The sequence below is a fragment of the Acipenser ruthenus genome, chromosome 55 (assembly GCF_902713425.1).
Source record: "Acipenser ruthenus chromosome 55, fAciRut3.2 maternal haplotype, whole genome shotgun sequence".
NCBI classification, from domain to species: domain Eukaryota; kingdom Metazoa; phylum Chordata; class Actinopteri; order Acipenseriformes; family Acipenseridae; genus Acipenser; species Acipenser ruthenus.
Window position 1 is genome coordinate 2,584,431 of NC_081243.1, and position 21,934 is coordinate 2,606,364.

At 40.5% G+C, this 21,934-nt stretch overlaps 1 protein-coding gene across 2 annotated transcripts; it reads right to left on the minus strand.

The window, feature by feature from the left end:
• Positions 1-767: 767 nt before the first annotated feature.
• LOC117401686 (Ig heavy chain Mem5-like) lies at positions 768-20,042 on the minus strand. 2 transcript variants are annotated; one of them, XM_034002482.3, is made up of 5 exons: positions 19,437-20,042; positions 14,020-14,307; positions 8,003-8,125; positions 6,656-6,696; positions 768-3,009 (listed from the first exon to the last, which is right to left on the minus strand). In XM_034002482.3, the coding sequence occupies exons 1-5, from the start codon at positions 19,819-19,821 to the stop codon at positions 2,857-2,859; spliced, it is 990 nt and encodes a 329-aa protein (XP_033858373.3). In that variant the 5' UTR covers positions 19,822-20,042; the 3' UTR covers positions 768-2,856. The 2 variants fall into 2 exon arrangements, with proteins under 2 accessions (XP_033858373.3, XP_033858372.3); XM_034002481.3 differs by having other exon boundaries at positions 769-3,009; positions 6,656-6,699; positions 19,437-20,040.
• Between the last annotated feature and the right edge of the window lie 1,892 nt (positions 20,043-21,934).

The following is a 21,934-nucleotide window of genomic DNA, read 5'->3' on the forward strand; positions in this document are numbered from 1 at the left end:
AAAAATACATGAACTTTGATTAATGTACTAAGGGTTACCCTCAAATGAATTCACGATCCAGTTTATGGTAAACTGTGCATGCATGACTTAGAAACTCGGCTGTCAGCTGATTCCCCAAAACTGGGCTGAATTCGGAAATGCAAAGCGGCCCAGAATTTGGGACGTTATCTAAAAACCAAAGCGGCCCAGAATTTGGGACGTTATCTAAAAACCAAAGCGGCCCAGAATTTGGGACGTTATCTAAAAACCAAGGCGGCCCAGAATTTGGGACATTATCTAAAAAGTAAAGCGGCCCAGAATTTGGGACGTAAATGAAAACAGGGGCAGTCTATATGTAAAACTGTGATTACATTAGAGATAAACTAATGTATCCTGTAAGAAAACTGCAATAGCGTATATGTTTTATATTAAAATATATCGCAAAAACGATTCTAGATGCTACTTGAAAGAAAAAAGTACACCACCACAGAAAGCCAATTCTTACATTCGTGCATAACATGAACATAAATTTATATAAAGTAATTCCTCATAGTTTGTAATATCAGTACAGTGTAATACCACATTATATTTTAATGGTAAGGTTGTGGAAAGCAGATCACTCTCTCTATCTGATCACAATGTTAAAAATGCCTGCCCGCTTTTCCACTCGTGTGACGACGTATTCATGTGACAGACATGGACCAATCAAAACGCGAGACTGTTATGCGGTTCCATCCCAAAAACCGGGCCTGTGTCATACCTCGTAAATTCTCGTAACAGGGACCAATAAAAACGTGCTTCCTGATTAAGTTGTCTTTTAATTGTATTTTTCAAGACAATTTTAAACACATATTTCCATTATCGCAAGAGGTAGGCTACTCGACACCGACTTGTTTAATACCATTTAAAAAAAAAATCTGTTCACATACACGTACCGTACATTTAGAAACAATACAGTTAAAGAATATTATGTGTGCTTATTTATTTGGACATTTGCTCTTTTGTCGTAATTAATTGTATTGGTCATATATGTTACTAAGACATTCAGGCTTTGATGTATGGTGCAGTACGAGCACTTGTTTGTAGTAGTACTAGTACACACACTGTGACACAATGATATAACAGTCTGCTACTTCCTTATTTCTTAAACATAACCACCTTTGTTACTACTGTACTTTGTTTTAAATTTTAAAACACAAAACCGTTTCTAATTATCACCCTACAGTATTAACATACCTTTAGCTTAAACCTATAACAAAGCGGGGTATTTAATTCCAGGTTTTCATACGCAGCGCCTTCCAACGTTTCCAGGCAGTTTGTTCAAATACACTTAAAAAAAAAAAAAAACTGAAAGTACATGAAAACTTTGCCCCACTAAATTTCTCTCTTGTTGAAATGAAATATTGTTATATTGTTTGCCAACAGTAATTAAAATAGAAATATAAGTACATTCAAAAGTACACGTTGAAATACATTAATACATCTTTTTTTTTTTTATTACATTTATGTCCACGTTATCACATTTGTCTTTCTACAGTTCCACCTCACTTTTTTTTTACATTTAAAACTTCCATCTGTTGCTTTTCAACAGTGTCGCTCTGGCATTCCAGTTGTGTTAAAGTCAAAGATGAAAAAAGTGTTGGATTCCCCTGTCTATCAAAACTAGTATTACATCATAAAGTTGTGGAACTGTATCCAACACATAGAAAAGAACAACAACAATAATAATAATAATAATAATAATAATAATAATAATAATAATAATAATAATAATAATAATGTAGCGTTTTCGGGTTCTCCTGGGACAGAAATGAGACTGCATCCGTGAGCATACATGCCAACAGTCCCTATGTTCGGGACAGTCCCGATTTCCTAGCAAATGTCCCGCGTCCCGAAGCACAGGAAGAAAGTCCCGATATTTACCCATAGAAAAAAAAAAATAAAATTCTGCACAGTAGAGTTAGTGAAAGCCACACGCTGTGCTCTTCGTGCGGCTGACACATCTGCTGATCACTAACTTATACAAAGGTAAGAACGCTTCATTATGTCTATTTTTACTGTCATGATGGTCGTGTTGTGTTGAGTTGGGGGATACGTCAATTATATGATAATGAGTGATTTTTGCATATGACTCCTCTCATGTGTATGATGCATATGACCTCCCCCCACCTCCCCCGAGACGAGCGTCCCTCTAAACATTTTCCAGATGTTGGCAAGTATGCGTGAGTAGATAAAAGCTCAAGCCGTTTATTATTTACAATAGTGAAGTAATCACAAAATAAAATCATAAATGAAGGAAAGGGGAACTGGGAGTCGAAAATGAAAATACATTATTGCAAATTGTTCGTCTTTGATTCCTCTGATCCCTTCCCTCTCTCGATATCTCTCCCCACACACACCCTACTCTGTCACTCTTGGTTTCAACAATCTCCCGGTCTTTTCCCTCTTCCCCTGCCCTGACCCCACCCCCGTCTTTCACGCCAAACCTGCACCCCAATTCTCCTCCACACATATCCCCACACACACGCAATCCCTGCACGTATATACACGCAATGCAAACCCTGCACGCACACACATAACATGCAACCCCTGCATGCTTACACACAACATGCAACCCCTTGCACACACACGCATGCCCTACACTGTCCTGATTCTCTCCCTTCCCCGCCCAGGATTGCTACATTAATAATAAGAATAATAATTCATATCCTAGGCATAACATCCCCAACCACCAGTAGGGAGATCCCAGAACCAAAAACAAGGTTAAACAATACACCAAGAATGATTACTAATAATGTGATGGCTCTAGTTAATTAAAAGATGATTCTGTGGTTGAAGAGTTTATGGTTTGTATTGGGAAAACGCAGCCTGCAGTCTTTACTCCCCAACACTGTCTGTGCTGCTGGTAGAGTACATCACTGTGGAGTATAGAGTGTGTTCTTCCAGTATTGGGTGGTTTGGCTCAGAAGTGAAGGTATGTGGGTGCAATGCGGACCTCATGGGGGGTTGATTGTGTTGGACTGCTGTATACTAGGGAGAGAAAGACAAAGCACAATATATATCAGTCATGACAGCAATATTATACATGCATTTCTATCATCAAAAGTGTGAGTCATCATATTCAGCTTGGAACTACACAATCATGTTGTACCACTCAATTACACCGTGTAACAATAAAACAACAAAAACCCAGCTGTATAAATGGGTAATTGTATGTAAAAATAACACTATGTAACACAATTTTTGTTCCTGGGTAGTAAGTGTTATTTCCTAATTGCTTATGCCTCAAAAGTATAGAAAATGGCTATTCCCCACAAACTTTGCTTTTGTGACCAGGACAGTGATATTTTGAAATTTACCTATTTTACAGAACATTCCAGATAGATTCAGTGCGGAGTAAACTTGGAGTAACTTCTAGAACTTTCTAGAACTTTCCAGTAATATAAATAGTAGTATAAATACAGGGGCCTTAAGCCCACGAGTTCAGTTTAGTTCCAGCTGCCTAAGTGGATACATATCTGCATTTTTCTGAGATGGCATCAAGGTCATAGGAGACTTCAAAATGGTGGCATTCATGATGGGTCTCCAAGGCGGTTTTACCAAGTTTCCCTGCTATCTTTGCCTTTGGGACAGCAGGGACACCAAGGCGCACTACCACAGGCGGGACTGGCCACAGCGGACCGAGTTCTCTTTGGGGAGGAACAACGTGAAGTGGGAGCCACTGGTGGACCCCCGGAAGGTGCTGATGCCACCACTGCACATCAAATTGGGCCTTATGAAACAATTTGTCAGAGCTCTAGATAAGGAGTCGGCAGCCTTCAAGTACCTTCAAGACTTCTTCCCTAAGCTGTCTGAGGCAAAGGTCAAAGCCGGTGTCTTCGTCGGACCACAGATAAAGAAGATCCTGGAGTGCAATGAATTCCCCAAGAAGCTCACTAGTAAGGAGAAAGCGGCTTGGAACAGGCTTGTAGTCATTTTTGTATTACTTTAGTATAAATACATGTTAATTTGGATTCATATGTTGTTTTTTTCTGTGAACGAAAAGACACAAATTCGCCCGTTTTCTCATTGGAAATAGGTAAATTTCAAAATATCACTGTCCTGGTCACAAAAGCAAAGTTTGTGGGGAATAATAGCCATTTTCTATACTTTTAAGGCATAAGCAATTAGGAAATAACACTTACTACCCAGGAACAAAAATTGTGTTACATAGTGTTATTTTTTCTGTTTATTGGTAATAAAGGCCAATAATTAAATTCTTGCTTTTACGTATTCAATTTCAAGGGTGGCAATAGAAAAAAAAAGTTTTTGCTAAAAACTAATTCCAAAAAGTTTTTACAATATTATAACAGCAAAAGAACATTCAAGGAGGAAGTAAAAATGAAACAAATGAAAATATCATAGATGAATAGAAAAACATAGCAAATATATTAAATGACCAGGGGTCACAAATGGAGATTAGATAAAGGGGCATTCACAACAGAAAACAGGAGGTACTTTTTTACACAGAGAATAGTGGGAGTCTGGAACCAACTCCCCAGTAATGTTGTTGAAGCGGACACCCTGGGATCCTTCAAGAAGCTGCTTGATGAGATTCTGGGATCAATAAGCTACTAACAACCAAACGAGCAAGATGGGCCGAATGGGGCCTCCTCTCGTTTGTAAACTTTCTTATGTTCTTATGTATTACTGAAACATACAAATGCTAAAAACAGGTTTACAGTTCCCAATCATTTCTACCTTTTATCTGTTGACAAATGCAACAGCACACGTGTAGCTTAGCATGACATTTTTTAACATATCAAACAATAAAATGTAAATTACCAGTTACTGGTGCAGCACAAACATTGCTTTGCCTGCACTTTATTTTTCAATATGGGATATGCAGTCTCTGCTGCTGCTGTTCCAGTGGCTTAGCAGACCATGTATCCAGCAGCAACAATATAAGGACGTGAAGTCTATCTATACATTTGAAAAATGACACATCCTGAAATACGGTAGTGTTCAAAAGTTTGGAAACAACAAATGATTGCGTTCTCCCTAAATATCTTGATATCCTTGAATAGAAAATGGTCTCCTCTTTAAAAATATGCAAGAGGTTTTAATAAACATTCTCCCACAAGTGCTGTGGTACCCCAAATATGATCAACTAACTACCATTGTGGAATACCTAGGCGTGAAATTTTCTCTTCATTTTACCCTCAAAAATAGTTTTCTGGCTAAGGACTGCCAAGGACAACACTACACTGAATACTGTACCACCACTGAGTGAAACATTGTTTGGGGGTAAAATAGAGAACAAATGGTCCACCCAGTCATTCAGCATTGTTAGCACATCTGTCATATTTAGGGTGCCACTGAACTTGTAAGATGGATTGCTCATTAAAATCCTGAGCATATTTTTAAAGAGGAGACAATTTTCTATTCAGGGATACCAAGATATTTAGTAAGCAAGGAGTCTGAGTGAAGTTATCCCCATCCCCAGTTGCACTGCTTTCTAGAAAAAGGAGAACATTTCGGGGGGACCATTCTACTTGTTAGATGTCTTGCTCATCAACATATACAGCATATTTTAAAAAGGAGACGATTATCTATTCATATGTACCAGGGTATAAAGTAAGTAAGAGGTCTGATTGAAGAAACATGAACAATACAATCCCCACCCCTAGTATTGCTCTAAACCATTTGTTGTTTCTAAACTTCTGAACACTTCTAAGACTACTAGGGCAGCAGTGTGGAGTAGTGGTTAGGGCTCTGGACTCTTGACTGGAGGGTCGTGGGTTCAATCCCAGGTGGGGGACACTGCTGTTGTATGCTTGAGCAAGGTACTTTATCTAGATTGCTCCAGTAAAAACCCAACTGGATAAATGGGTAATTGTATAAAATAATGTGATATCTGTATAATGTGAAATAATGTATAATGTGATATCTTGTAACAATTGTAAGTCGCCCTGGATAAGGACGTCTGCTAAGAAATAAATAATAATAATAATAATAATACTATACAGCTATGGCCAAAAGTGTTGCATCACCTAGAATTTTAGGATTGAGACAAAATAATAATAATAAAAAAAATATATGAACATAATTTAGATATTTTATTTAACATCATGTAATCAAAGAAACTACAAAATTATATCGCAAAAGTCCATCAAAAGCCCTAATAAAAGTACAGCATTTCATGTTAGATGTCACATGTTAAAATTTGTGTCAGATTGTTGTTAAGTATATGGCAAACTTCAAAGCTGTGTGTAATCCAATACGTTAACGTATTATTCAGCAGGTTTTATTCGACTTTATGAATTCATTATTTCTACAGTGTGATGCAAAACCTTTGGTCATAGTAATACATTTAAAAAAAGCAAGTGAACACTACAAGGGTAGTAATCTTAATAAAGCTTGTAGGTAACACTTTCAAATAAGGGTCTGTTCATGATTATTTCATGTGTATTAAGGGAAATGTTAGTCATGAAGTCATGAAAAGTATGTCATGAACTCATGCTTGTGATTTTTGAATTCAATAGGAATTTCATTTGAAATCAGTAGGAAATCATGGGTTAGTTTTTTGGAATTACAGACACTTATTTTAAAGTGTTACCAGCTAGTAAGATTGGGTATAAAATCTCTCCTTTTACAGAACAATATGAGTGTGTGTATAAACACAGACCAGTCTTACCACGATGTCTGCATGTTGTTCCACTTCAGCGTTGTGTCTGTCTGCTGAGGAGACAGGTTTGAGAGTTACCTTTCAGTTTAGACAAACTGGCAGAGCTGAAGCCTGCCCCTGTAAATAATGTATTTTTGGTGGTGGTTATAAAGAAAATGTGTTTTGTTTGATTTTTAATTAAATTGTTCAATTAAAGTGTGTGCTAGATATGGCAGGGCTGGGAGGTTAGACTTCCCTCACTGCCTAATTAAAACCCTAATGTGCAGCAGGTGGCCAGGTGTTAATTGAAATTGATTATCAATTAACCGTGGCCACAAATGAGCTAAAAAAGCCAGTCCTTTGTTCCTGTTCTTGTGTACCAGTGTGAGGATTCATGACTGCGTGGATAGCCAGGGAGAGTGAACCAGATGCATGACAAGGACCACCGTGTGTTAACTGGAATCCTGGTGTTTATGATAGGGATTAATTTAGGGGATTTTAATCCTGCCAAAGTTTATTTAGTTTGTGTAGGAAGAAAGTTATTTTAGTGGGAGCAGCGATGGCCTGTGTTTGGCCACCTTTTGTTCTGTAGCGTTTTTTTCCTCCATTATGTTTTGTTTTGCCTCTCTGCATTTTGTAATTATGTACAATTATGTGTATGTTCTCCCACACTAGGAATACCATTGTTGGTACACTAGTGGCAGCCACGTACCACTGCACCTGACTGTCTATTTATTACTAAAACGTGGATGCCTGAGTGGCTTTTCAACCTCAAAACCCTCTGTGTCTCGCTCATCTCTCAGCGGATACCAAGTCCGTAACAAAACACCCCTGTTACACAGACCCATGGAGATTCCCATCCAGAAACTGAAGAAGCTGGTGCCAGAAGCAAGTCACACTACTTTACCACTGCATGGAAATAAGGCTAGAGAGATGCATAGATTTTGTGCTGGCTTTGTGATGTCGATGGTGTCTAATAAGACCTGTGAATTTATGCCACATTTCTATCTGCCACTGGAACTGATTTGAAAGTGATTTTAAATCAGGCCCACTCATTTCCATCAACAGCAGATTAATTGGGACTCTTCTAGCACAATTAAGAATAGAGGCTGCACATTGATGGAGGGAGTGATCTAATTAGAGTACAATGTAATGGATCTATACTTGCAGGTGAGCATCAACATGCTGTCTTAGTTGGGAGGCAAGTTGTGCCTTGCATATTGTTGGAAGCCTAATGTTAGAAAGATGATATTAGGGTCCCAATAGTACTATGGAATAGTTATATTTTACATTTACCTGTCTTTCAATAGAATAAAACTATATTTTTCTGTAAAACTGAACATAATTGATGTCAGATTGAAGTACATAAAACTATACCTGTAAAGTTCCTCGAATCAGAATATCTCATCGTCTTCTTCAGTATCCAGATCAGCAGAGGCACAAGAACAGTAAGTCCCAATATTAAGAAATAGTAATAATATGATTTGTGTTGGGGAACACCTGTTTGAATTAGAAGAAGAACAGTTTATCCAAACAGGTATCTGACCTGACTCTAATAGACAGCTCCCACAGAGCTGTCCCATTGCTGGTTTAGTGCTCTAGCAGACAGCTCCCACAGAGCTGTCCCATTGCTGGTTTAGAAGGGACCTGTTATAATTTCATTATTAAAGAGTACCTTCACGTGCCATTTGTATTTCATGTTTACGTTTCCCTTACTATTCTATGGTGTTTGCAATAGTTGTGAGAGCTTCTGAACTGATTTGAGCTTATTTATAGAGCGCGACTAGCCTTCCTCGTTCCATTGAAATCATGTGACAACGTGACCTTTAAACTCCACTAGCATGTCTTACGGTGTCAGTGTGTGCTCTGGGTGGTGCAGGTGCATGATTTCCTATCGCCTGCTTTATCCAGTATCACTAGGAGATGCCTGGTGTGATATACAGAACCATCTCCTAAAGAACGAAAGCAATTACAACTCCTTCCAGAGCTGGTATTACAACTCCTTCCAGAGCTGGTATTACAACTCCTTCCAGCTGGTATTACAACTCCTTCCAGCTGGTATTACTATCTCTCACCTATTCTCTGCTTTATCGGGTGATCGTCTTTTGTTATAATAGAGGTTAAGACCTCTTATGTTATGGAGATACTTTATGTCATGTTCATTTATCTGTTCTGTATAGATTAGAGGTAGAATGGCTGTTAATTTGACTATTCTGTTCTAAAATGTTATTTATGTGTTTAATGGATTGCAATTGCACTTCCGTCTATCTGAAAGAACGCCCTTCAAATTTACTTTTCGTTTCAATTCAGACAGATGAATACAATTGAAATAATTAGAAGTACACACTTTAAACACATGACTATTTTTGTTAAGATTATAGTTTTGCTGCTAGTAAGCACTGTATTCGACTAGTCCACTATTCAGCACTACTCCTACTATGAACGAAACTTGTATTGAATATATGACAATGCTTAAAGGAGAAGGTTGCATTGAATGCACGACAAAGCTTTAATGAGAAATTACCATTCTCTTGACAAATGCTCCCAACTAGATTTCCATCATGGGCCATGATGTGTGAATAAAAATATCAAACCAATCGGGATTATGTTGAAGCATATATTGCTGTGATGCAAACAACATGGGATACAGCAAAGGTAACATGTTTCTTGTGTAAGTTCAATTGCATACTCTTATTGTATAAGAATGTCTTCATGTGAAAGAAACAACATTTACAGCAGAGAGATTCATTTAGGATTGGAGCCAGTAGGTATCCTTAGAACTTACAGTAAACACATTTTAATGGATCTATCTTTTCTTGGGTCAATTTAACCAGCTCCTCAACCCGCAGTTCATGAAGATACCTTTCCAGACACTAGCCCACACAGTTTAGTATGTGCTTGAATCTGTACTGGTAATAAGAAACCACCACAAAGGCTACTGCCAATAGATTTCTGTACTGGTTTCAGTCCCTCTGTGTATTAATGACAGCTGTCAATGTAGGACTAGCAGATGCAATGAGACAGACTGCAGGCAAGAAAAGAGGACAAATCCTATAATGACCAGCTTATAGTGCCAGTTGATCACTGAAGTGCAAGATAGCCTATTTCTGCGCCAGCAAGAAGCGCCAGCAAACCGAAGAGCCTCAACAAAAGAGCTGGGAGTCTAGCTGTGGGAGTCCAGCAAGGGGAGGTCTGCGCTGAGACGCTGTTCCAATAGATCCAAACCTAACGGGCCTCTAGAAGACGCTATCTACTAGTCAGGTCTGTACCCTCCACCCTACTGCTCCTACTGTGCCTTTTGTCCTGCTTGTCCTGCTATGACTGTCTCTCACATCCCTGTTCTGTCCTCCCGTCCTCATCCTCTGCCCTCCCTCCGCTGCTGCTCCTCCAACCCCTCTAACCTCATTTCTCTGCCTCTCCCCCCCTCCCGCACACTCTCTGGTGCACTCTGGAACTGTCACTCTTCTGCTAACAAAGCTGATTTCATCTCTGCCTTTGCCTCCCACCTCTCGCTCGATTTCCTTGCTCTCACTGAAACCTGGCTGTCCCCTGATAACACTGTTACTCCCGCTGCCCTGTCCTTTCTCTACGTCCTGTCCCATACCCCGCGTCTCACTGGACGGGGAGGTGGGACGGGTCTTCTCCTCTCTCCCTCCTTACTCTTTTCTGTCCCCTCCGATCACATCTCACTCTCTGTCAATACCTTTGAATTTCATGCAGTCCAACTAACCTTTCCCTGTCAACTCCTGCTCATTGTTCTGTACCGCCCCCCTGGGCCTCTCACTCACTTTCTGGATGAACTCGACTCTCTACTCTCCTCCCTCCCCTCTCTGTCTACCCCGACTGTCCTGTTGGGTGACTTCAACATCCATCTCTCCAACCCCAGCCACTCTGCTGGATTCCTCCCTCTCCTCCACTCCTTCGACTTCTGTCTCTCTCCGTCCCCTCCTACCCACAAAGCTGGCCGTCAACTGGACCTCACCTTCTCCAGGGCCTGCTGCCCCTCCACCCTCTCTGTCACCCCCCTGGACCTCTCTGATCACTATTTCATCTCTTTTTCTCTGTCTCTCCCCCCTCTCCCTGCTCCTCCTTCCCCCACTGTTACCTCTTGCCGTAACCTCCGCTCTCTCTCCCCCTCTGTCCTTGCCTCCACTGCTCTCTCTCACCTCCCTCCTATCGACTCCTTTTCACAACTCTCCGTAGACTCTGCTACCTCCACCCTCTTCTCCTCACTCACCTCCTCCCTCGACTCCCTCTGTCCCCTCACCTCCCGACCTGCTCGCCCCTCCCCTCCCCATCCCTGGCTCTCCTCTGCGCTCCGCTCTGCAAGAATCACACTGCGATCTGCTGAAAAGAAATGGAAGAGAACCAAACTCCCTGCTGCCCTAGACCTTTACCGCACTCTCCTCTCCTCCTTCTCCTCTACTCTCTCCTCTGCTAAATGTGCTTATTTCCAATCTGTAATCCAAGCCTCCACTAACAACCCATGTAAACTATTCTCTACCTTCTCCTCCCTCCTAAACCCTCCCCCCCTCCTCCTCCCTCCTCTATCTCCCCTGATGACTTTGCCTCCTTCTTCTCTTCTAAAATCTCAGACATCCGCAAACTCTTTAACACCTCTCCGTCCCCCGCACCCCCCCCCTGCTCCAACCCCTACACCCACTACATCCCCTACTTACTCGCCCTCCTTCTCCACCTTCTTGCCCCTCTCAGACTCTGACCTCTCCTCCCTGCTCCAGGGTCACAAACCCACCACGTGTGCCTTGGACCCCCTCCCCACTCACCTCTTTCAAGCTGCTGCTCCTGCTCTACTCCCCTTCATCTCCTCCCTCCTCAACACCTCTCTACATTCTGGTATCTTTCCCTCTGCCTTCAAAAAAGCCTCTATCACTCCCCTCCTCAAAAAACCTACCCTCGACCCCACCTCCCTCCAGAGCTACCGTCCTGTCTCCCTCCTACCCTTCCTCTCCAAAACCCTCGAGCGGACTGTACACCGCCAGCTATCTGCTTTCCTGTCCAACCACTCTCTGCTTGACCCTCTCCAATCTGGCTTCCGCTCTACTCACTCCACTGAAACCGTCCTCCTGTCTGTCACCAACTCACTTAAGTGTGCCCGAGCTGCCTCTCTCTCCTAATTCTCCTCGATCTCTCTGCTGCCTTTGACACTGTTGATCACTCTATTCTACTATCATCTCTTGCTGACCTGGGGATCTCTGGCACTGCTCTGGCCTGGTTCTCCTCCTACCTCTCCAACCGCACTTACCAGGTAACCTGGCGTGGAGCAACCTCCACACCTCACCCTCTCTTAACTGGAGTCCCCCAAGGGTCAGTCTTGGGTCCTCTCCTGTTCTCTCTCTACACCCGCTCCCTGGGCCCCCTCATCGCATCCTATGGTTTCTCATACCATTTCTATGCTGATGATGCTCAGATTTTCCTCTCCTTCCCCACCTCTGACTCCACCATCTCCTCCCGTATCTCTACCTGTCTGTCTGCTATTTCCTCCTGGATGCACTCTCATCACCTCAAACTCAACCTCTCTAAATCTGACCTCCTTTTCTTTCCCTCCTCCTCTCCCTCCTCTGATCTCTCTATCTCTGTTCCTCTGGAATCTACCACACTCTCTCCCTCTTCCTCCGCTAAGAACCTTGGAGTCACCCTGGACCCCTGCCTCTCTTATTCCCAGCACATCTCCACTCTGGCACGCACTTGCCGATTCTTCCTGAGCAACATCCGAAGAATCCGACCCTTCCTCACCAACTATGCTACCCAGCTCCTGGTCCAGGCCCTGGTACTCTCCCGCCTAGACTACTGCAACTCCCTCCTGGCTGGCCTCCCTGCGTCCGCCACCCGTCCGCTCCAGCTCATCCAGAACTCTGCTGCCCGCCTGGTGTTCTCTCTGCCTCGCTTCGCCCACGCTACTCCACTACTCCGCTCGCTCCACTGGCTCCCGATCACCGCTCGCATCCAGTTCAAGACTCTTGTACTAGCCTACAGATGCCTTGACCAGACTGCACCCAGCTACCTCCAGACCCTCATCTCTCCCTACACCCCCACTCGACCTCTCCGCTCCGCCTGCACTAGAAGACTAGCTCTACCTCCGCTACGCTCCCCTGTCTCCAGAGCCTGCTCCTTCTCCACCCTTGCTCCGCAGTGGTGGAATAACCTTCCTACAGATGTCAGGACTGCCCAGTCCCTGACCACATTCCGGCGCCTCCTTAAGACTCACCTCTTCAAACAGCACCTGTAGAACTCCTCTGTTTTTATCCTGGGACACTATCACCCTTCATGTAAATGTGCTTTATTCTGCTCTTATCTGCCCCCTATTTTACTGCATTTAATCCTGTACTTCAGAATACTGTAATCTGCCAAGTGTTTAACCTGTAGTACTTTGTATTTAATCACATCCTGATGTAACTATCACTATTTAATCATATCCTGATGTATCTATCACTATTATCTGCTGTATTATTGAATTGTGGTTTGTCACACTGAACAAAAGTTATTGTATTTCTTGCTCTTATTGTATTACTTGTATTGTAACACTTGAAATGTATTTGCTTACGATTGTAAGTCGCCCTGGATAAGGGCGTCTGCTAAGAAATAAATAATAATAATAATAATGAAGTGCTGGTCTCAGATAACTACAGTTCAAAAGTTACATCTACTGTCAACAAGATCATACATTTCATAATGCATACACAATGCATTAAAGCTGTTGCAAACCTAAAAGAAATGAGTGTGCAGCCATGTTGTAGAGAAGACCGCAGAAATTCTACATTTATATAGACAGAGGAAGGCTGTTCAGTCTTGGTACTTAGGATTCCCCAGGAAAGCTCAGTTAAAGGTAAAGGCAGATTGAGAGCAACAGAACCCAGAACAGGTCAGAATGGCTGGATATAAAAGGGAAATGTGAAAAAAAAGAAAAAGATTTTTAAAGCTACTCACTCTGGATGTACATTGAACCCAAGAGGATTTAATTGGTTCAATGAAATAATCATGGACATGGTAGAATAAATCATGGATTGGAAGTGCTAATTATCAGTAACTAGATACCAATTGGATAACAGGGACTAAAAAGCACATTTGTTATCACATAATGTCTACAAATGTTCACAACTTCCACTAGGAGGCCTTACGTGTCCATAGCTTATATGAAGTTGCATTAGCTAGCTTCTGTGGTGTACAAAAGGCAGCTTCTATTCGTTAAAAGATTATTCATGTCACAGTCAAACTGGATAGGGAATGAGTCGCTATAATGGCAAAAAGGGCAAACTTATATCCAGGAATCACAGAATCAAGAAGCCCTTGCAGTCTCATGCTCCGGTTCCCTGTTTACAATAACCTGAATTGGATGCTATCATTGAAGAAAAGAGACAATGCTGTTTTGTGCTTACCTCCTTTGCCAATGTTTTTCCTAATGGGCTCTGCTAGAGACGACTGGTTAACTGTACAGGTCATGTCCGTCTCTGGGCTCCACAGTGTGACACTGGAGCTGGTGCTGTACGTGCCGTCCTGGTTCAGCGTGAGGGGATGCTGCTGGATGGAAGGGGGGATCCCGATAGGGGTGTTCTCCCAGGACACAGTCACATCTTGGGGGTAGAACCCCATTACACTGCAGGTCAGGGTGACCAGACCGCTTCTATCATCCACAGAGCCAGCTGTGAGGGACACTACTGGAGCCGCTGTTAGAGAAAGTCATTATGAAAATTACAGTGATAAGCTTTTTACTGTAGAAATAGTTAACAAGGAATTGAGCATTTGTTCAAAGGATTTCTTCTTAAACATTTGAGAGTGACTCAAGTATCATGTGGATGAAACTGACAATTTGGATGATCAGATCCAACCTGTCAGTAAAACCTGTTTAGTGCACCTCATTGCACAAATAAGAAAGTTGGCATCATTTTATTTGTGGGACACTTATGTCCCTTGTAACCTGAAGGTTTGAAAGGCACTTTCTTGTTATAAGGCAGAACACAAAGTCTTCATGATGGCCCCTGACTAGCATTGTATCTGCTGTTTTTCAATCCCCCTTTGTTGTGCTTGTCAGGTTCTGATTTTTCAAGGAGCTGCTTGCGACTCACTTCCAGTGCTGAAGGTTGCTGGGTTGGGTTTCAAGTACCCTGTCATGCTGCTGTATTACATTAGCTGTCTAATCATTTTTTTTTTTTTTATTATTATTTTTTTTTAATTTAGTCGTCGCCAATTATTTTTACCCCGGTTTTCACCCCAATTTAGCATGCCCAATTATTATCTGTATCCCCGGCTCACCGCTCGCAACCCCCCCGCCGACTCAGGAAACGGAGGCTGAAACACGCGTCCTCCGAAACGTGCTCCTTCCAAGCCGTCATTTTTCGCACTGCAGATCCACAGCAATGCTACCAGACCTATAGTGCCGGAGGACAACACAGATCTGGCGGCTCCGCTGCAGAGCCACAGGCGCCCTATCGGCCACAGGGGTCGCTGATGCGCGGCGAGCCGTGGATTCCCCTGCCGACCTAAGCCCTCCCTACCCGGGCAGCGCTCAGCCAATTGTGCGCCGCCCCCTAGGAACTCTCGGTCACGGTCAGCTGTGACATAGCCTGGATTCGAACCAGCGATCTCCAGGCTATAGGGCACATCCTGCGAGGAGCGCCTTTACTGGATGCGCCACTCGGGAGCCTTATTAGCTGTCTAATCAAACAATGAAGTAGGGTCTAAGTCACTGTTGTAATCTGCACATGTGGTCTTTCATTGTGACCACAGCTCTAGCACCTGACCACACACAAAGAGTACTTGGAACTGCAAACGCAAGTCAAAAAGGAAGTTAGAAAGGCCAAGAGAGAGATTGAAATCAGTATTGCTAAGGGAGCTAAAACCAATTCCAAAATGTTTTTCCAATATTATAACAGCAAGAGAACATTCAAAGAGGAGGTTAAATGTCTAAGAGACACAAAAAAATAGCAAATATATTAAATGATTACTTTTCACAGGTTTTTACAAAGGACGATACAGACAACATGCCCCACATGTCAACCTGTTCCTATCTAGCTTTAAATAACTTTAGCATAACAGAGGCAGAAGTGTTAAAAGGACTAGGAGCTCTTAAAATAAACAAATCCCCTGGGCCAGATGAGATCCTCCCAGTAGTACTCAAAGAAATGAAAGAACTTATTTACAAACTGCTACCAAGATCATGCAACAGTCTCTTGACACAGGGGTTGTACCGACAGATTGGAAAATTGCAAACGTAATACTGATCCACAAAAAGGGAGACAAAACTGAACCAGGTAACTACAGACCAATAAGCCTGACTTCTATTATATGTAAACTTATGGAAACTATAATAAGATCCAAAATGGAAAATTACCTATATGGTAACAATATCCTGGGAGATGGTCAGCATGGTTTTAGGAAAGGGAGATCGTGTCTAACTAACCTGCTTGATTTTTTTGAGGATGCAACATCGACAATGGATAATTGCAAAGCATACAACATGGTTTATTTAGATTTCCAGAAAGCTTTTGACAAAGTCCCACATAAAAGATTAATTCTCAAACTGAACGCAGTAGGGATTCAAGGAAATGCATGCACACGGATTAGGGATTGGTTAACATGTAGAAAACAGAAAGTACTGATTAGAGGAGAAACCTCAAAATGGAGCGAGGTAACCAGTGGAGTACCACAGGGATCAGTATTAGGTCCTCTGCTATTCCTAATCTACATTAATGATTTAGATTCTGGTATAGTAAGCAAACTTGTTAAATTTGCAGACGACACAAAAATAGGAGGAGTGGCAAACACTGTCGCAGCAGCAAAGGTCATTCTAGCCAGCATTCAGAACTGGGCAGACACATGGCAAATGACATTTAATAGAGAAAAGTGTAAGCTACTGCAGGCAGGCAGTAAAAATGTGCATTATAAATATATCATATGGGAAATACTGAAATTGAAGAAGGAATCTATGAAAAAGACCTAGGCGTTTATGTTGACTCAGAAATATCTTCATCTAGACAATGTGGGGAAGCTATTAAAAAAGGCCAACAAGGTGCTCGGATATATTGTGAGAAATGTTGAATTTAAATCAAGGGAAGTAATGTTAAAACTTTACAATGCATTAGTAAGACCTCACCTAGAATATTGTGTTCAGTTGTGGTCACCTCGTTACAAAAAGGATATTGCTGCTCTAGAAAGAGTGCAAAGAAGAGCAAACAGAATTATCCCGGGTTTAAAAGGCATATCGTATACAGACAGGCTGAAAGAATTGAATCTATTCAGTCCTGAACAAAGAAGACTATGCGGTGATCTGATTCAAGCATTCAAAATACTAAAAGGTATTGACAATGTCGACCCAGGGGACTTTTTTGACCTGAAAAAAGAAACAAGGACCAGGTGTCACAAATGGAGATTAGATAAAGGGGCAGTCAGAACAGAAAATAGGAGGCACTTTTTTACACAGAGAATTATGAGGGTCTGGAACCAACTCCCCAGTAATGTTGTTGAAGCTGATACCCTGGGATCCTTCAAGAAGCTGCTTGATGAGAATCTGGGATCAATAAGCTACTAACAACCAAACGAGCAAGATGGGCTGAATGGCCTCCTCTCGTTTGTAAACTTTCTTATGTTCTTCTTCTTATGTTCTAATCTGCAGATGTGGTCTTTCATTGTGACTAGAAGCTCTATGCTCACTGACCACAATAAGGAAATACTTGGTTTACTGATATATTGGTCGAAAAAAGTTATGCAGACAGTCACTGCATTAACCCCTTTCTCCTCAAACCTGTGTTTCAACCCTACCTACTCTACCCAAGTCCTTGGCAGGTCCAACAGTTGGAGTTTCGCAGAGCATGTTTATTGAAACAGAATTATCAGGACAACAAATAAAGTGAGGCAGAGAGATTCAAGGTGTCATATAATACCAAAAATAAGGCAGTGAACAAAAACAATAATAAATAACTTACAGTTTCACACAGAAATCAAGCATTGTTGATTGTTTCGCATGCAAAAACATGTGCTTTGAAAGTTCTGTTGACAAGCTTCTTATCCCGAATAACCTGAGCTTTAAAGCCAATTGAACAAGAACTAATTTTTCACTTCTCACTCATTGGGAACTGATACTGTAACCAGCTGCACTTAGTTGAGAATGAATGAATGAATGAACGCTCCGTTTCCAGTTAGAGGTCAGTCACATGAAACAAGGAGTGTCACGAACAGTTCAGTCACGTGAAACGACAGCGTCAAATTATCATTAGTCTTTTTAATAGTTTTTTCCCTTCGGTACCGGTAATAATTGTCAAGTAAAGCGTGGTGTCGAATTTTAAAAGCGGCATATATTTTATATGGAGAAAATCCGGGACTAAGACTGCCTGTCGAATTAAGCGAAGATCGAGTTATCCACCACTTGAGTTAACCAAGGTATATATTAGAGGTCGGCACGGGTACCCGTTGGTTTTTAAATTGCCCGATGCTACCCGGGTCTCTTTTTACTACCCAGGTTTCTATTTATTAATTTGAGATTTTAAAGAAAATGTAGAAAATATGACAATACAGTTGTAAGCGCGGGTCTGACCGGCGTAATAAAGACAACGTTAAAACAAGCTTTTGCATGAAGCCTTTTCTTAACTGACAGGATCTCAATGTTTTACAGAAAACAATAACACACAGCGAGCTAGAAGTACACCTCAATAACAACTGCGACGACTATTCTTCTCAGGAAGTAAATCGGAAACAAAACAACATAACAACATCCTGTTGGTTTATGTCAGTGATAACTCTGTGATCTACAAAATAATGTGGAGCACATTAAGTAAGTCTGCTTCCTCCTTTAAATAAAATATTTCATTGGCAGAGTTTACAAATTTAATTTTCTCCTACTTGGTAAAGAAATTCCACCCATTGCTTACTTGGATGCCATTGTTTTCACAATTTAGTGATGATTAGGAATGGCACTTTATTGTTTACCAAACAGACGCACATGTGTCTTTTGCGACTGCCCAAAACCCAGCTGGCTCAATTTACGGTTGCTGTAAAGACAGTCCATAATGTAACAGCGTTAGTTTTAAAACTGAACATAACAGCCATGTTATCAACAACAACGGAATATGAGCAATATGTCACAAGAATCCCACGGCGTGAAACATTAGCAACTGTATTTAAACTGAGATGTTTTTTTTAAAATTATTATTATTATTATTACGATGTTTTTAGTACTGATAAAGGTTACACAAGTCTACAGATCTGAAGGGACTAAATGTATGTGTACTATATAGTATTTAAATATGCATCATGCACTTACAACTTAATATATGTGATTTTGAAAAAATCATTACCCAAAAATCAAAATCCAGTAACCGGGGTATTTTTCATGGCAGGTACCCGGTAAAGGATTTTCCACCTGTGCCGACCTCTAATATATATATGAGGTTTATTTTGTTTTAATTCAACCCACTAAAATCTATATTTATTTAATGTATTTAATATTAATATAAAATCAATGACACATGTGAATATTAGCTTTTTTATAATATTTTTTTTGTGCTGCTTGTACACACACACACACACACACACACACACACACACACCTTTAAATCAAAGGCCTAAACAAGTTTAACTCGTAGTACAGAATACGAATTTGAAAATATTGTGTCTACCTACATAACATAAACATCCGGTATCACAAATAAATAAACATCTTGTATCACAAAAATAAATAAACATATATAGTAAATAAATACATAAATATCATTAATAAACAAATATAACATCCTGTATCACAAAAATAAAAAGAATAAATGCACATCCTGTAACGCAAAAGCTGACAGACACATATCCATACCTTTAACAGAGAGCAGAGTTCCATTTCCTCTGTAGTCTTTAGCTGAAGGTATGACCACGTAAACAGAACACTGATATACTCCTCCGTCATAAGGAGTCACGTTTCGAAGGGTCAAGAAGCTCGTAAAAAAATCAACTCCTTCAAAGATTGATATGTGTGTCGAATTTTCAATCGCCAACTCTTTTGTGGAGTTTGCCTTCTTTTCTGGGTGACTGGGAAGCAGATACCAGTGGAATAAGACAAACTCTAAGTTTAATTGTCTGTGATTTGAAATGCTGCAGGTTAAAGAAGCGGTTTGTCCATTTTGAACGGACAGCAATGGTGGAGATTGGAGGATGCTGACTGGAGTTCCATACACAGCAGCTGCACCTGGGAGATAGAACATATTATCAACAACCACCAAATGTTTTAACGTTGCTGTAAGACGTGATGGAGAGATGCGGGTATTGCAGGGGAAATAAAAGACACATTGACAGGAAGTAAGGAACGTTCAGGAATTATGCTCAACAAGAAATGAAAGTCCTTATGTCGGGAGTGGGTGGTGTGAAAGACTGCACAACTTTGTAAAAATAAGTGCTATTGGTCACAAGTTATATGTGTCTTCTCAGCCCCTCACACTAGATGTGTCACACTTTTGTTCTATTCATTCCTAATACAAATCCTGCACACTCCTTGTACTTCTGTTTAAAAAAAATATATCAAATGACAGAAAAGGTTCTGTTTCAAGGATTTAAAAGTATTAATATCTGCCTCTGCAAGTGACTAGGCACTGTTATCTCAAAATAACTAAGTTATTGCTAGTTTCATGCAGTTCAAATTATTTTAGTCCTCTGTGAATTTTGCCAAACCTTATTTCACACTATTTATCATTAATTTGTAATGTGTGATATGTACCGAAAACCTAATGTGACATATTTCTTATCAAATTTTTTATCAAATGTGATTTGTGGATAGACTAGAAAAGAGAGTTGACTGGAGGGACAAACAGCAACATCTTTTGAGGCACATCCTTCCTACTGGTAGAACTGCATTCAGCTGCTTGGATTTCAATCTCGGAATGTTTTTAATGCAATGCATTGAAACATTACCAAACTCTACTCTGTTAATACTTCAAATCTCATTGAGAGATATGTTGCATGGTGGTAAAAAAAAGAGTTTTCAGATATACGCACATGACAGCATAACCGACAGCATTGTGTGATGCCATGATGGTCCACAAAAACAGCTAGAAATTTCTAACTGCACTGTTGATAGTACTGGTTTCACTGTCTGCTGTTCACTCCATTAGCACAGGGGTATTGTATTGCTATGTAACTGACTGTTAACGCTTATTTTACTAATATGTAGCACCCTTTTTGTAACCTCTTTCAGAGTAAAACACTAAGAACACTGAATTCGGGTTCAGTTTCATCACACTCTTAACAAATAGAACACGCTTCCAAATATATTTAATCGTCCTTTACATACATTTATTAAAACCTTTAAAAGTTTGTTTCTCTACAAAAATGGTTGCTATTTTTTTTTATAATAGCTATGAGACAAAATGATCAGCTTAAAGGGTACATAAGGACTTATTTATAAGAACATAAGAAAGCTTACAAACGAGAGGAGGCCATTTGGCCCATCTTGCTCGTTTGGTTGTTAGTAGCTTATTGATCCCAGAATCTCATCAAGCAGCTTCTTGAAGGATCCCAGGGTGTCAGCTTCAACAACATTACTGGGGAGTTGGTTCTAGACCCTCACAATTATCTGTGTAAAAAAGTGCCTCCTATTTTCTGTTCTGATGTGTTGCATGTTACATGTTCCCATGTGTTGCTACAACTGTTTGTGGAAGGTGTGTGTATTGTTTTAATTTTTTATTTTTACATTTTGACCACTTTTTTAAACTTTTAAATTGCATTCCCAGCTTCAAGATGGCTTCCCATGTACCTGCATAGACCTCTCAGAACTACATTTCCCATCATCCTGCTGCTCACTGGTAAATCCATCTCAGTTACATATGTGAGCAGGAGGATGATGGGAAGTGTAGTTCTGATAGGTCCATGCAGGTACATGGGAAGCCATCTTGAGGCTGGAGTGCAATTTAAAAGTTTAAAAAAGTGGTCAAAATGTAATAAATAATTAATTAATTAATTAATTAAAACAATACACACACCTTACGTAAATAATTGTAGCAACACATGGGAACATGTAACACAAGAAAATAAAAAGGTCCTTATGTACCCTTTAATATACAGTATATATATATATATATATATATATATATATATATATATATATATATATATATATATATATATACAGTCAGAAGGTTATATGTTGTATAATTTAACCTAGTCTTAATAGTATAACATACTATTATTATTATTATTATTATTATTATTATTATTATTATTTATTTATTTATTTATTTATTTATTTATTTATTTATTTATTAATTTATATTTATTTGGCAGACACCTTTATCCAAGGGGACTTACAGGGTGGTACAGGGCAGT

What these genes read in the sequence shown, in the direction of transcription:
- LOC117401686 (XM_034002481.3), bottom strand. Translation starts at nt 19,821, where the DNA reads ATGTTCTATCTCCCAGGTGCAGCTGCTGTGTATGGAACTCCAGTCAGC. An exon ending in GAAAAACATTGGCAAAGGAG is followed by an intron (nt 8,126 to 14,019) that starts GTAAGCACAAAA and finishes TAATTCAAACAG; the next exon opens with GTGTTCCCCAACACAAATCA. An exon ending in TGATTCGAGGAACTTTACAG is followed by an intron (nt 6,700 to 8,002) that starts GTATAGTTTTAT and finishes CTGTCTCCTCAG; the next exon opens with CAGACAGACACAACGCTGAA.